General features: G+C 46.8%; 1 protein-coding gene across 1 annotated transcript in view; it reads left to right on the top strand.

Moving 5' to 3' along the window:
* The first annotated feature begins 367 nt into the window (after positions 1-367).
* LOC132575576 (catenin delta-2-like) overlaps positions 368-16,913 on the top strand; it is a 259,469-nt gene continuing 242,923 nt past the window's right edge. Inside the window, exon 1 of the mRNA XM_060244383.1 lies at positions 368-434. Within this exon, the coding sequence (XP_060100366.1) occupies positions 432-434 (3 nt within the window). The 5' untranslated portion in view covers positions 368-431. The remainder of the gene's footprint in view (positions 435-16,913) is intronic.

Consider the following 16,913-nt stretch of genomic DNA (forward strand, 5'->3'; position numbering starts at 1 on the left):
GTGTAAGGCTGGGAGTGCACTTTCTGCCTGAGAGAGGGAGCATCAAGTGACAGGCAGGATGTCCTTTGCTCTAAACCAAATGCCACTATTATTTTTTTTAGGGGGTGGGGGTTGAAATCAATGGCAAGGCCACAATGAAGGTGGGGAAGAGCTTGGAGGGTCTAGTGAGGCCAGCATCGGGGAGCGAAGAGGACCCTTTTGTGAGGAAACGTTGCGTAAGTAATAGCATTGGGGAGGGCTCCGTGTGCTGTTGCCATGGAGACCTTTGTGGCTGACTGAATTCTATTCTTTTCTGCTTGGAGGCTGCAGCAGCCCCTGGATCCTGGAGTAGCAGCTCAGCATTTCATCTTTTCTTCTTTGCACCAGAAGAGAAGATTTCTGGCCTCGGTTACTTTTATGGTCAGGATGTCTGCTGTTATCTGGGATTTAAAATGGTATCTGTTTCTGTTTGTATATGATGGAAGGCAAGAAATGACTGTCCCTGCTTGAACTGCTGTTTCGGAAAGAGGCAAAACTCAATGTACAGATTTTTGACAGGATTTATTTGCCCCGAGTGCTGTGGATTTTTTTGGAACTGATAAAGAAACATTCATTTGCAGAGTGTGCGGCAAAGGTAAAAACCCACCCCATAAAGCTAAAGGGATGCGGGCATTTTTGATATTTAATTACACGCTTACAAGGTCTGGTATTTTTATAGCAAGCTTATATGATTTTCTTTTAACAGACAAGCTTTCTGAAAGGTATACTGTATAATATACTCCCAGGGAATCAACTTGCTGTGCATAATGATAAAAGGTAAATTATTTTTTTAGGATAAAGTTTTAGGAGCTGTTAACAGAATAGTAACACTGAGTAAATAAAGAGTATTTTCATATCACATGGAGTAAATAAAGAGTATTTGTTATATCTGGATTGCATGGTTGTCCAAATTAAACTCATCAGCATTTGAAACTTCATGAGCATTATTCTCGTTAAAAATGTTAATTGGTACACTTCTGAATGTAAGAGAATTCTCCTTATACAAAAGATTGGCACGAGAGAGCTCTTCCAGTCTCTAGAAGACCCCTTGCATTTGAAGGCTGTTACTTTTTGCTTGTTTTCAAACATTTAAAGAAAATGAATAAACCTATGCCTTGATTGGGTGAATAATCTTTCATATTCAAAATATATTTCACTCTCTATGCTAATAGCTCATCCTCTTTCTTCTGTCGAGGTGCAAACCTGTTGCTTAGTGTTTTTACTTAGGATGACATTCATTTTCAGTTCATGCAGCATAGTAACATGTCTGTTCTAACATTAGAAAGTTAATGAAATATGCATGTGTTGATAGTCCCTAAATGGCTAGCATCTTGGGCAGCGTGCATTCTCATAATCCCCGTCATTATTTCTTGACGGTAGGGTGCAGTTATGACCTCCAAGAGGAATTGTTGCGCTATGCTGACAAGGAAAAATGCCATGAGCGACTGACTGCTTAGGAAATTTAATAAAACAAACTGATGTCATTACCTGGATAGAGCTGCCTTTCTTTTCAAATTTTACTCAGAATTCTGATCTGTATACTTTTAAAAGAAAGGATTTAATATTAATGTAATATACTGGTACCAGTTTTAATATACTGGTACCTCAATACTAAAACAAACAAAGCTCTTACAAACCACTTGATGTTCTTGATTCTGTTGCAAAGAGAGTCACATCCACCCAAGTCTTCTGTCAGACGCATAATAATAATAATAATAATAATAATAATAAATTCTGATCACACTTCTGACATATTTGTATTATTATACAGATTGAGGGACTTACTGTACTTGTAAGAGAAGAGCGTTTGATTCATTTAATACTAGATTGCTTCTTTAAAATTTCTTTGCTGGTTAAAGCAAATGGCCTAATCCCACAACCATCCACCGCTGTGTGGATAATATTCATTTTAAACAAAAATCAATGGAATAAGCCTCAGTAATTGTGAATAAGATAGCACTAATGAAATTAGAGGAAATAATATTTTGATATGCTTGTGAATGGTATTTGCCTAAATTCAGAAAGAAGTTTTTGCTCCTCTATCTGTAAAGCTTAGCTGCTTAATCCTATACTGAATGTTTTATTTGCATTTGAACATTCTACATGAAAGTAATCTTAGATTTTCCTAGTTCTTAAAAATACAATAATGTAGCATTAATCATGTTATGATTCCAGCATCTCTTAGTTGCAGACAATGCAGTTGAATTATTAAGTGCTCTGTGTTTTAGAATTTTTTTTCCTCCAGTCAGTTAAGCGTTTGTTAAAATCTACTCTAGGGCTTGCTATTTAATTTTGTCTCCCATAACACACATTTGACAAATACTTGCGGAAATACTAAGCTTGTGTTTGTTGTTCAGGTGTTTCTTAGAATGTCAAAAAAAAATTGACTTCGTTTCCAACATGAGCATCATTGTATCATCACAATGATATTGGGTTGGCTCATGTGGATTCTGAAAACCTATACCTCAGGGGTGACCAAACTTGCTTAACATAAGAGCCATATAGAATAAATGTCAGATGTTTGAGAGCCACAAGACATCAATAAATATTACGCACATGTCTTTATTAAAAATTTTAATATTTTCTTTGCACAGAAAAATAAAATACATATGTATGAACTTTACAACACAAAAGAAGACTTTAAAAAAAAAGCTGGGAATAACAGTCCCCATAAAACCAGCATAGGGAAAGGTTAGGGAATTATTTCTTGCCACTAGTGGGAAAAGGAAGCACACATGTACCATATAAATCACTGACCACCGTTTGCATCATTACACATCTTAGTTTGCCTGAACATCACAGTTAATAATAAATACAGCTCCTACAAGAGCTATGAAAGAAGGGGAAAACCTTGCTCTGCCCTCTTTAATTCCGCCTCTCCTTTCAGTGGCTCCCTTGGCTCTTTCCCCGCTCTAGGTCTCTGGGCAACCTCTGTGATGGAGGAGAAGACTTGCAAGCCTGCCTGTTTGCTCCTCCTTCCTCAATTCACACATGGCAGAAATAGTCACCTACCCATGTAGGCTCAATGCTACGCACACTTACTTGAGAGTAAGCCTGCATTCAGTACCTCCTTGACCTCTGGGAGCTGCACAATATGTGTGAAAGAGCCACAGGTGGCTCCCGAGCTGCAGTTTGGCCATCCCTGCTATACATGGTAGTCAGGTGTGGCCCAAACTGTGAATCAGGGGCACATTGATAGAAGAGAAGAAGATATTGGATTTATATCCTGCCCTCCATGCCGAATCTCAGAGTGGCTCATGATCTCCTTTATCTTCCTCCCCCACAACAGACACCCTGTGAGGTGGGTGGGGCTGAGAGGACTCTCACGGAAGCTTCTCTTTCAAGGACAACCTTTGCCAGAACTATGGCTGACCCAAGGCCATTCCAACATGTGCAAGTGGAGGAGTGGGGAATCAAACCTGGTTCTCCCAGATAAGAGTCCACACACTTAACCACTGCATGAAACTGGCTTGCATTGGAGAGTCTGCCTGACCCAGGAGGCCATGATGCTTGGAACTGCCGTGGCCACAGCAGCAGTGCTGAATCCAGGAGCCACATCAGCCATGAAATGGCCAGGCCCAGGAGTGTGGCACCAATGGGGGGGATTTTTTTTCAAACTTGAGGGGAGCCTCCCCCCCCAATTTACAGAAGATCTGGTAACTGGGAGCAAATGGAGATGTAAATCCCCCCCCCCCCCAAACAAACAAACAAACAAACACACAGGAGCATGATCTTTGCATGTGCAGATAAATCTTCTCTGTTGGAGATACTGTAGGCAAGCAACACCAGCACTTCTGCTGGGCCATCACCACAGCACCTGTCTTTGCCAGCATCACAGCCAGTTTGGTGTAGTGGTTAAGTGTGCGGACTCTTATCTGGGAGAACCGGGTTTGATTCCCCACTCCTCCACTTGCACCTGCTAGCATGGCCTTGGGTCAGCCATAGCTCTGGCAGAGGTTGTCCTTGAAAGGGCAGCTGCTGTGAGAGCCCTCTCCAGCCCCACCCACCTCACAAGGTGTCTGTTGTGGGGGAGGAAGGTAAAGGAGATTGTGAGCCGCTCTGAGACTCTTTGGAGTGGAGGGCGGGATATAAATCCAATATCTTCTTCTTCCTGGCCTGGCTCAGCTCCCACCATCATTGCCACACTCCCGGGCCTGGCATGGCCGTGGCTTCCAGTGCCACTGCATGGCTGATGCGGCTCCAGGATCACTGCTCTTGTGGCCACGGCAGCTCCCTCCTAGCATCATTGCCTCTTGGGCCAGGCAGACTGTCTGCTGTGTCGCCAGTCCCGCCATGGCCGGCTGGGGGAGAGGAGGGAAGAGGGAACAGCAGTGAGGACAGGGAGGGGAGATGGAGGGAGTGAGGACAGGGGTGGTGGTGGAGAGGGAAGGAGGGGATGCCATGAGGATGAAGTGCCCCCTCTCTGCAAGTTCCTTGCAGGCCCCTGCTCACAGTGAGCTGAAATGCACTTGAGTTGAACCTCCTATCAACAGCATTCCAGGAGTCATGGTAGTCTCCTAATCCATTAATCATTTTAAGAGGTGCCATAATTTGAAAAAGAGTCTGTCCAGTGAGTTCTGCCAGACAACCCGCTTCCATTCAGGAGCCGAAAAGGCAGGCAAAGGACTCCTCCTCCTCCTCCCCCCCTCCCTCGGGAGCTTTTGCCCAGGGCGTCTCCTGACCTCCTCTTCCTCCAGAGCCAAACTGTGGGGGAGGGGGAAGGAAGCCTCCTAAAGTGCATGTGGCAAGGAGGCTACCGGAAATCTCCACGGCATTCCTGTGGTTCGAGAGCCCTTGGGCTGTGTCTCAGGAGGGAAAGGACCAGCCCAGCCCTGAAGCCAGGAGTTGCTCACGGGGCCCCATCCATCCAGTCACAAGGCATGCCGGGACCAGTTCTTGGGGTAGCAGTCAGGAGTCAGGTGTGGCTTTCTGGCTTCCATTCGAGCTGGCCCTTCCCCAGGGGGGCTTTTGCTGCTGGCTAGGAGGAGAGGGTTGCCAGGGATCTGGCTTTGACCCAGACAGTCCAGTTTTTCCATCGGCTGTCTGGGAGGTAAAGAGAGGATTCCAATACCTGGCATTTCAGGGATGTGCCACAACCCAGGAGGGCTCTGTGAGGCCTGTGGGGACCCTCTGCCTGTGACTAGCCACCACGGCCTGCCCAGCTGCACAAGTCGCTGCCTGCAGCCCCCGCAATCAGCCCTGCCCTCCTCTCTCCCGTTTCATTGGAGCTGTTGGACAGACTGCCTCTCTTCCCTCCAGAAGAGCCCTCCGCCAGCAGCCCCATCACCAAGAGGCAGGGATTTTGCAAGTCCCGCCTTTCTTTCCCCCTCCAAGCTGGGAGGGGAGAGGAGTGAGCTCCTGTGGAGGAATTGCTGCATGGGATGGAGTCGGCATTTTGCCTGTGGCTTGGGAAGGGGGGATGACCTGGCTTGTTTGTTTGTTTTAATACCCACCAGTTGCAAAAGGGGGCCCTCTTGTTCTATAGACAGCAAGAATGGTGTTATTGGATGGGCAGAATGTCTTCCTTCCTCTGGGCAAAGCCCATTTCTGCCAATCTCATGTTAGTTGCCCTGCTGCCCATCGCAGGGTCTTTTCCATTGGCCTGGCACTCCGGTTGGGCCTCTTCCTCACTCCAGATTCGGAAGCTATACTCCTCTTCCTCAAAGATTTCAGGTTTTCATGGCTGGTAACATCATTAGGGTTTGTAGAATCTTTTGGGCTCAAGTGCCGTGTTCTACTGGAGAAAGTTTCTCTTCCAGACGTTTTGTTCTCAGCTGCGGAGAACATCCTCAGTGGCGTTGCAGCCGGAGCAGGCGCTCTGACCTTCTTGGCTGCTGTGCATTGTGCGCCTGCTCCGGCTGCAACGCCACTGAGGATGTTCTCCGCAGCTGAGAACAAAACGTCTGGAAGAGAAACTTTCTCCAGTAGAACATGGCACTTGAGCCCAAAAGATTCTACAAACTCCTCTTCCTGTTTCACAGGTGAGAGACCACAGCAGCAGCGGCAGTGTGTGTGTGTGTTTATATGGTTCCTCTGGTTGCCAAGCCCCCTGTGTCCCTGTCAGACCTCTTCCAGTACCTTAGTTTACTTTATTTTTGCGCAAAGGGGAGCCAGAATCTAGTAAAACCTCTTGGTTACAGATATGGCAAATTGTGGGGAATCTGGGTCAGTGTTAAGGAGGATTTGTAGTTTGCTTGCCCCATGGAATCTTGGATGGGATAGACTTGCTTACTGGTAGTCAACTTATCTCACTGAGCTAATTTATTATATTCTGGTCTTGGAAAAAGTCCAGGTATAGTAAAATTTAGGACCAGTTCTCTTTGGGTTTTTCTTTTTTTAATTTGGAATGACTCATTGACATTGTTTTATTTTTTTTTCTGTATTGAAAGGATTGTGATCAATAAAGAAAAAATAAGATGTAACATGGCAGGTCGTGGTTAAACTTATATCGTATAAATATTTTTTTTTTTATGAAATATGTCCAGTCTTTGTGTTGAAACCATCTGGCAGGCCCAGCTGAGGCGATCTCTCGCCTGGGAATGAGAGTAAAGTGCTGTGAGGCTGAAGGGTATGTTGAGGTACCATTTGGGATTTATGTGTGTGCACATTTGTGTTGAACTTGTAGTGATTTCATTGAAATAGATTTTATTGTGCTTCGGTGAATGGGGGGAGGGTTGAGGGTTATCACAGGGTTTCCCCCTTTTAGAAACATTTCCCCACCACCACCACAACCACTCCTATCTCCCCATCCCCTTTAACTGCCTTCAGCATTTTTTCTCATCTTGATTTGGCCTGGGAGGAGGGGGGGGCTCCTTTTTGTTGGGTTTGATATCATTTTCAAGTCCTGTCTTTTGAAGTTGAGTTTTAATCCTGCTCTGTTTCACTGTTGCCTTTGCGGAGCCCTGGCCTGGATAGGCCCAGCCCAGCCTCATTGGAAGCTAAACAGGGTCGGTCCTGGCTAGGATTGGAAGGGAGACCTTCAAGGAACACCAGGCGGGTGATGGAGGCAGTGGCAAACCACCTCTGAAACGTCTCTTGCCTTTAGAACACCAGTCTAGTGCTCCACCTTGTGGTGCATAACTGTAAAAGAACTAGAACTTCTAGATGACAGACAATCTTAGGATCTCCTGGCTATTCTACACATGATGATGATGATAGAATCATAGAGTTGGAAGGGACCTCCAGGGTTATCTAGTCCAACCCCCCTTGCACAATGCAGGAAACTCACAAACACCTCCCCCTAAATTCACAGGATCTTCATTGCTGTCAGATGGCAATCTAGCCTCTGTTTAAAAACCTCCAAGGAAGGAGAGCCTACCACCTCCCAAGGAAGCCTGTTCCACTGAGGAACCGCTCTAACGGTCAGGAAGTTATTCCTAATGTTGAGCCAGAAACTCTTTTGATTTTCCAGACAGAAACAGGATACAGGCTGGAAAACTGAACTAAAACCAATAAAATGAATTTTAACAGGGATAAATATAAAGTTCTGCATTTAGGTAGGAAAAATCCAATGCATGGTTATAGGATGGGGGAGACTTGTCTTAGCAGTAGTATTTGTGAAAAGGATCTAGGGGTCTTAGTGGATCATACGCTGAACATGAGTCAACAGTGCGATGCGGTGGCTAAAAAAGCAAATGCAATTTTGGGCTGTATCAACAGAAGTATAGTGATGTGATGGTATTGCTTTACTCTGCTCTGGTAAGACCTCAACTGGAGTATTGTGTTCAGTTTTGGGCACCACCACAGTTTAAGAAGGATATAGACAAGCTGGAACGGGTCCAGAGGAGGGCGACAAAGGTGGTGAGGGGTCTGGAGACCAAGTCCTATAAGGAAAGGTTGAAGGAGCTGGGGATGTTTAGCCTGGAGAGGAGACGGCTGAGAGGTGATATGATCACCATCTTCAAGTACTTGAAGGGCTGTCATATAGAGGATGGTGTGGAATTGTTTTCTGTGGCCCTGGAAGGTAGGACCAGAACCAGTGGTTTGAAATTAAATCAAAAGAGTTTCCGGCTCAACATTAGGAAGAACTTCCTGACCGGTAGAGTGATTCCTCAGTGGAACGGGGTTCCTTGGGAGGTGGTGGGCTCTCCTTCGTTGGAGGTTTTTAAACAGAGGCTAGATGGCCATCTGACAGTAATGAAGATCCTGTGAATTTAGGGGGAAGTGTTTGTGAGTTTCCTGCATTGTGCAGGGGGTTGAACTAGATGACCCTAGAGGTCCCTACCAACTCTATGATTCTGTTGGACTCAATTGAAGGCCTGGGTGTTTCTGCCTGGCTCATTGGAGCCATATGGACTGAGCTTGGGGACTTGGGAACAATGGGCAGCAGTATCCAAATCTCTGCTGCCTTGGACCAATCACAAGCCCCCACCGGTTTTAATGACCCAATAACATGTTTGTGCAGGACCTGGAGATGTATATGTTTGACTCCATTGGCCCAGTTCTCAGTCTTGTTAGTGCAGCGGCCTACCATGCTGTACGCAATAAAGAGCTTGTTATCACTTCCACCTTGCCTCTTCAATATTATATGGAACCCACTATATTATATGGCCATCAAAGGCGCTTCTGTTTGTGCTGGTCCACTTCCAGGTCGGTGTCATGGGCGATGATGAAGGGAAGCTGCTGGTCGTGGCACAGCCTGCAGCTGGCCCCTCTGTAGGCACAGAAACTGGAAGTTGGCTGCCACCGCCCACATTCTCTGCACCTGAGCAGCTGAAAGCAGAAAGCCCGCCCAACTCTCCCCCGTGCATGGCTCATGTTAGGGAGTGACTCCTCCAAGACTTGGTGACCCAGCACCAAGAAGTGTGGTTGCAAGCTAGGTGCTTGCTCAGTCCGGAGTTCCAACAGAAGCCTGGCCGTTTGTTAATTGGAAACAGTGGTGGCAAGCCATTTAACCCTTCGCTCTGGGCTGAGCCCCCTGTGGAAGCAACAAGTCTCTCATGTGACTCGTGTCCACCTCAGCTTGGCTTTGGAGCTGATCCTTCAGCTTCTTGACTCCTGGCTTTGAAGGACCCCACTCCTGGTGTGTGCTCTGGACTTTGCCCTCGTGGCTCCTGTGCTGCTCTTTTGATTCAGACGCCGGATCGAACTTGGACTCTTCCCCTGCCTGCTGCACCCCAGCACGTGACAGTCGGCCAGGCTGGAGCCAGCCGATGTGTGGTTGTGGTGATCCCACAGAGGCATGACATTTAAAGTGCACAGAAATGCTCATGCCAAAAGCCACCAGAAAAGAGAGGAGCGAGAGATGTGGCATAGAGATGTGGTCCAAGGACTAAGGGAGGAGTTATGCTGATTGCCACTCTGTTCCATGGTTGCTTTTAATAAATCCTGAGTTAATGAAGTGAGGCCTTTGTGGTCAGTGAACTGTCCGTTAAAACATACAGAAACAGCTCCATGATAAGAGCACTTAGGCTGGTTGTGAATGTCAGGCGTAGGTTCATTGAAGCTCACAAGTAAGCAGACTTGGTATTTTGAAACAAAGTTGCATTTATTGGATACTTCAGAGTTACTGCAGCATGGCAGGTATTGGAACTGATGGAGATCAGCTTGAACTATTGGCATTTAACCTTCTACATCAAACCAATTGTTTCTACCCTCTAATTCCCAAAACAAAAGGTTGCTTCAGTTGGTGGTTACATTTCCCGGAGGCAACGTCCTTGGGGCCTCCGGAGAGGAGGTGAGAATCTGGCACATACTGTCTACTTCAAAGAGACCTTGGCAACCTTTGATATTCCTGGGAAGCTGTTTTCTACTCTTCCCCCCTCCCTCCTTGCTACCCTGGCTTCTATGTTAGTAGGCATTTCTATGCAGCATTGAATATGATTAGTAACAGCATTTATTAATGTCATAGATGAACAGAGCCTGACAGTGAGGACTTTAGACTTGCAGCCATGGAAATCAGCAATTGTGTTTGAAGACCTGGCATTTGAGTCCATTAGGCTCTTTGCACAGAAGAGCATTGGCTGAGCTATATTTTTAGCAGTCATGTTTTACTAAGGATACCTTTCATCCTGGAGTGGACTTTCTTACAGGATCCAGGAGCGGGCAGCTCAGCCAGCTGGCTGATGTCAGAGGGAAGAGAGGGCTCCCACACAGAGCTCTCTCTGGAAGCTCTTGGTAAACTTTCAGTAGGGAATTAGGACTTCTTTGTCTCTCTGTTGAAGTTGTTTGCTACGGTTGGCCCAGCACCTGTTTTTTTTAAAGATATTAGATTTATATCCCACCCTCCACTCCACAGAGTCTCAGAGCGGCTCACAGTCTCCTTTACCTTCCTCCCCCACAACAGACACCCTGTGAGGTGGGTGGGGCTGGAGAGGGCTCTAACAGCAGCTGCCCTTTCAAGGACAACCTCTGCCAGAGCTATGGCTGACCCAAGGCCATTCCAGCCAGGTGCAAGTGGAGGAGTGGGGAATCAAACCCGGTTCTCCCAGATAAGAGTCCGCACACTTAACTACACCAAACTGGCTTTTTAATGCTCCTTCATGAATATCAGACTACAGGGGCTTTCTTTCCCTTGGCCATCTGTTTTAAACCATTTTAATGCTTTTTAAAGTACACACACACACACACATACACACACACGAGATAGAGAAGCGCCTGCTTATACTCCTGCTAGCTTTGGTAAAACACACAGTTCTATTGCTAAGACTAAATGAACTATCTTTGTAGATTGTTGAGAGTGAACACATATAGATAAGGTGGTGTTTTGCCAAACAAGTCCCGCTGAGTAAAAGGTGAACTTGAAGACTGATGGTGCCAGCAGATTCCTGAGAATGCTACAGTGACAGAAATGTCTTTCTGTGTCCCCTGCCCGCTGTGTTGTTTCTCTGCAGAGCATACAGAGAAGCCCCAAACATCCGCAGTAGTAGAGAAGACCATGTTGTTCCCAATAGGAAACCAGGAAACATGACATCCTTGGGAGCTCCGCAAATGGAGAATAAAACCTACAAGTCCATGCACTCTGGATAGGCAGACACACAACAGAAAGGAGCCTACCATAGGGACAGGACTGCTAGGTCCCACTCAGCCGCAGTGTGCATTCGGAGAGTGTGACGGAGGGTTTCCCATGCTGCTATTTCAGAGAGCCTGGGAGATCACTGCCCTGGAGTGGAGATCACTGCCCTGAAGTGGAGAGCCTGGGAGATCACTGCCCTGGAGTGGAGAGCTGCTGTGATTGGCTGCCCTTCCCACTCTCTGATTGGCCAGCATCAGCTGCTCTGGAGGGGAAAGGGGGTCTTCAGGGTCTAAAGGGAAGAAGCCAAAATGGCAGCTTCTGAGAAAGAACTGGAGTCTCCAGGTTCTGACAGGGCTGCTCAGAAAAGGCTCTTCTATAGACACTGTGAAATGGCGGGTTCAGATGCTGGAGTAATTTCAGCATAGCTTTTTTTATTAGTGAAAATTAATCTAACAATTCATGCTGCCAGCCGCAACTATATACACAGAAATTCCACCCAAAACACTCCTTGAACAATAAACTGCCCAATAGGAAAACAGGCACTTGGATCCTTCCTTTGCATGGGCTTCATTCAGAAGGATGTTTCCTGATCGGCTGGCTCCGCAAGAGCGGCCAATCGGAGTGCAGCTGCCAGGAGCCCCCAACAAATGGTCTTTGCTGGAAGCTCCTGATACACTGCAGGCTCCTTGGCCCTTGCAGGGGGCCAAAACCACTTGGGGGGGGGGCAGAAGTGTGACTCTGAGTCCAGCGAACCTTAAAAAGAAAAAGAAAAAACCCTGCTTTGCACAGACCACAGTTGCTGGGAGAGAGATTTGGCTAGAGCGAAACAAGAAGGAATAATCCCTACCGGTAAAAAGGGGCTGTGCTTTGAGGAGAACCCAGGTTTGTGATGAGCAGGGAACAGTATGAATATCTTGTGTTCTGGCTGAAGTATACGAAGACAACAAGCATCACTCACTGATAAGAACTAGAAACCTCTGAAAAGATGATACAGCAGCGCTCTCTTGTGTGTTTTCAGGTTTCAGTTCTGTAGATAGAAAAAAGTGTTGCCTCAGAGTTTCTCATCCTTGGCTGTATGTGTGCGAGTGCTTCCCTGCTGGTCAAATAAAATCTTTCTTCTGTTTTTGAAAGAGACTCTGCTCCAAGTGCCATTCAAAAAGGGGTTAAACCCCAGCCAGCTCCTGTGTTCCCCTCAGGCCCCTCTGCTTGAGGGAGAGGGTGGGGCAGTTTGGTCCTGGGAGACAAAGCCAAGGAATCCAGGCTGCTCCTTGGGGGCGACTCAAGTCACTGAAGGGCAACAAACAGGGCTAGGGGGATCTGCCTGGGGGTGGGGAAGTGACCTGGGGGGACTCTGCCAAGGTGGGGCTCAGGTCCTGGGGGCGGGGAGAGTGCCTCAAGGAGCAGGTTTTTGCACAACAAGTGAGACACAGGTGTCCAGGACCCACACACACAACATACAGCTGAATTTTCCTGGAAGGCATTTAGGTCATTAGAGAAAAGCACTCTTGTGAGACACAGGAATGAGGGGCTTCAGAATCCACATGGTGGGAGGTGGGGGGTAAGGCGAAGCTCATCTTCGGGCCAGCAAGAGACCAACCAGAAGCAGAAGAGGACTAGATAACAGCAGGACCTGTTAGGTCCCTCCAGGATGGAGGTTCCCCACCCCTGCTCTAGAGAGAGCTGCAGGGATTATTTGGAGCTCTTATGCCGTCTTCATGTTGCATGAAGGGTAAGCTGTTTGTCAGACCTTGTTTAGACACCCACACAGATATAGAGAGATAACATAACATAATATGCATCTATACAAGATCCTTTTATGTCTCCCTCAGTATCTGTCCTAATTGCTCTTGCCCAACTGACAGCTGTCAGCTCTCCTGCAGAACTCGAATATTTAAAGCCATACGATCATCTCATCTCCCTCTGGAACAGGAACACTGCAAGATTACAACTGTACATCCTGCAGAATGCTACATCATGGCATCTTTCAATAAATATTTAGAAGCTGACAGAATGAAGAGTTTGTATTGCATTCTTCATCGGTGCAGCTATGCAGTCATCAGTTTTCTCTTGTTGAACTTCTCAAAGTATCACCTACATTTGATTTGCCGCTGTTATATAGCTATTATCTACTGTTGTGGTATTCCCACTTACTACAGGAAATCCCCTTTCATTCTCCATTTCCTCATTTTCATTCTCTCTGTTGGCAGTAATTAGAGATGTCTCCTGTCCCTTCTGTTTCCCATTTAGTCCTCATATGATCTTGTTACCACTTCCTTTATTGCAAAACCTTTTTCCTCCCAGTATTTTCCATTGATTAGCCACTTTTTATCACGTTTAACCACTGTAAATTGAAAGAGACCCTGTCATAAAAATCTCCTGTTTTAATTTTGTCTCTGTTTTATTTTTATTGAATTCTGCTTCACTAATTGGTTTAATTTTCCAATTACTTGGCAGTCTGTTTCTGACTTTCCTCCCAAATAATAATTTTGCAGATACTAATCTGCAACATTAACTACTCCTTCCTGTACCATATTCTATACCATTCTATTTCAATTAGTTTTAGTCCATTTTAATCCTAATGTAGATATGCTGCTTTTTCATCAGAATAAATAAACTCAATTTCTTCCTCCTTATCTCTGAATTTACTGCAACATTTACAAGAACCCATTGCTATAATGGCATTGCCAATGTAAGATCTAAGGGATACGTAACAGCATCTGAACAATGTGGATTTACATTGTCAGTTGCTACAAAGAAAGTGAGAGAGGTTGAACTCCAGTGACAACTGGGGGCTCCAGTCTGTTGCGTTTCCCTTTCTTTCCAATGTTCCCAGTTGTCATTGATGTGTTAGTCAGTGTATTGTTGTTACCTTTCATTGCATACTGCTGCGTGTTCCAGTGTTCTGTAGCATTTTGGTTTCTTCTTACTTGGGGTACTGAAAGTTGCTGCTACTTACTGAGTTGCTGTTAGTGTGCCAGAATGATTGCACCATGGCAGATCTTTCCATATGCTGAGCACATTTGAGATTGATGATTTATTCTATGTCTTTTTGCATATCATACTCCTGTCCATTTGCACCCTTATTTGAGCTACACTGACCCAGTGTGGGGTATGTCAGGTTTGTTTTCATGGTTTCTGGCATTTCTAAAAGCCTTCACCGATCAGAAAGTATTTCCAGCTTCTTGGGCAATTTTTTATGCTTTCTTCAAGTCTTCTACTTCCAACTGTTTTTGTTGTGTGTTTCTTGTTTTTCCATTTCCAATTTCCCAGTTAGGATATAGGCTCTAATTAAGGATTGAACTAGATCCCCCAAATTGCAAATCTGGCTGAGATTATCTAATACAGGGGTGAACAGAGGAAAATGTTTCACCACCTTTTTGGTAATGTATGTGAAATATCTTTGGTGTGTGAAGGCCAGGGGGCCAGAAGACAGGGCTGCCAACAGAGAAAATTTGGAGCACTCAAGTCGGCTGGAGGACCCTTGAAGCCAGCACCATCCCCCTTCCAGCCTAATATCTTGCAGTTCTGGTTGCTGCCACTAGGGGCACAGGGAAGAATGAGCACTGCCAAAGGGCACTCTAGGATCAACTAAACTTGTCTTTCTCCGAGTTTGAAGCAAAGTCACCTACTGGATCTTGCTAAACCCATCAACCAGGCTGGCACTGGTGCAAAACAAATGGGCACACTTGTGGCATCTACAGTAATCGCCATCCTGCATGTAATTTTCTGCAATCATCTAGCCTTTTTTCCCTTGCACCCAGCCTGGTGCAAGGAAAAAAAAGTGGTAGTTAGGATGCTGCAGCAAGTGGTAGTTAGGATGCTGCAGCAAGATATAATAACCTTGCCCTCTCTTGTCCTTAATTTCTCCCCCCTTTCCCCCTGTCAGAACTTGAAGAACGTCAAACGAGGCTCATAACTCTGGTTAAAGTCTAAGCGTTTATTGAGAACTGTGTTCAGGTAGAAGACGAGTTGATTCTGATAACGAGTTCAGCAGTGGTTAGATTCTTTAAGCTATTCTAGTTACAATAACAAACTGGTTCCCACCCTTCAGGAGGCCCTGTTCGGTTTCCAAGGCGCCTTATCGGGAGAGGAGAGGGGGAGGCAGAGCTTCAAAGGGTACTGGTAGATGTTTCCCAGGGACTCCCCATCACCCTCCGGTGATCACAGTTCGCTTGGAATGCAAAGCATTTGTACACGATGCTAGATATGGAGCTGGCTGTTTCTGAACAGTTACAATATGGATTCAGCTAGGCTAAACAGGCATAACAGTCATAAGGTTCAACAATTACAAGTTCTGACATACTGCCCCCCCTAGGCCCTCGCCCGAAATGCTTTTTATAGTCTTCTTTAGCGCTCTCCAAGTTCTCCTGTATTACTTTCCAACTCTTCTGGGTCCCCTCCCACCATTGTTGACAAGAGGTGGGCTCAGGGGCGTCTCTAGTTGGGGAAAGGAGGGGGAAGGGCTTTCCTTCGTAGCCGTTGACGACCTGGAAGGGGGAAGTTTTGGTGGAGCTATGTAAGCTATTGTTGTACCCGTATTCTGCAAAGGGCAGTAGTTCCACCCAATTGGTCTGCTGGTAGTTGATGTAGCATCTGAGGTACTGCTCCAGCAGGCCGTTCACCCTCTCCGTCTGTCCGTCCGTCTGGGGGTGGTAGGCAGAGCTTAGCCCCTGCTCTATACCTGTGAATTTGCAAAACTCCCGCCAGAAGTTGGCGGACCACGTGATGAAAGAATAGGTGAGCTAGTTTCTTGGCGGTTGGCAACTTCTTGCAGGGAATGAAGTGGGCCTGCTTCGAAAAAGTATCTACTACCACTAAAATCACTGTCTTCCCTTGGGAAGGCGGTAGCTCCACTATAAAGTCCATCGAGACCACGGCCCAGGGCCTCGCGGCGGTCGGCAGTGGTTGGAGGAGCCCGGGGGGTTTCCACCCCCCTGTGCTTAGCCATGATGCATGTTGGGCATGAGTTTACAAAGTCGGAAATGTCTCTTTTCATTCGAGGCCACCAAAACTGCCGCGTTACTAAGTGTAGGGTCTTCATGTAGCCAAAATGCCCCGCTAAGCGGCTAGAGTGACACTGCTGGAGGATTTCCCCCCTCAGGCATTTGGGCACGTAAATCTTCCCATTATAGTACCACAGCTCACTTTCCCCTTTTTCTATCCCTTCGGGCCGATCCCCTCCCTCCGCTTCCGTCTCGGCCACGAAACGGTCTTTTCCTTTGAGCTCTGGGGCTCCGGTCGTTTTCCCTGATCTGGTGGTGACTCCCCCCGCTACTTGGTTTGGGGGGAACAGAGAGTCTATTACCTCCTCTCTTTGACTGTCGTGCTGGGGCATGCGCGAGAGTGCGTCTGCGAGGAAATTCTTGGTGCCGGGGATGTGTTTCAGCACGAAGTCAAACTTTGCAAAGAATCCGGCCCACCTAATTTGCTTGGCTGTCAGCTTGCGCCGGCCGGTCAATGCTTCCAGGTTTTTATGGTCAGTCCAGATTTCGAACGGGACCCGGGCCCCTTCCAGCCATGATCGCCAGGTTTTAAGGGCGAACGTGATTGCAAAAGCTTCCTTGTCCCACACCGACCAATTTCTCTGCTCGTTGGAGAATTTGTGGGAGATGTAGGCGCAGGGTCGGAGCCCCCCCTCCTCGTCCCTCTGCATTAATATTGCCCCCACCGCGATGTCAGAAGCGTCGCATTGCACCACGAAGGGTTTAATTCGTTGGGGTGGGCCAGCACTGGCTCGCTGGTGAACAACCTTTTCAGTTCGTTGAAGGCGTGTTGACACTCGGGCGACCAATTTAGGCGCGCCCCGGGTTTCTTCGCTTTCTCCCCCCTCCCTTTGGTTTTGAGGAGCTCCGTGAGGGGCAGCATGACTTGGGCGAACCCCTTGATGAACCCGCGGTAAAAATTTGCGAACCCGAGGAATGATTGTAACTGCCGTCGGGTT

Source organism: Heteronotia binoei, chromosome 7 (assembly GCF_032191835.1).
Source record: "Heteronotia binoei isolate CCM8104 ecotype False Entrance Well chromosome 7, APGP_CSIRO_Hbin_v1, whole genome shotgun sequence".
In the NCBI taxonomy this organism is placed as follows: domain Eukaryota; kingdom Metazoa; phylum Chordata; class Lepidosauria; order Squamata; family Gekkonidae; genus Heteronotia; species Heteronotia binoei.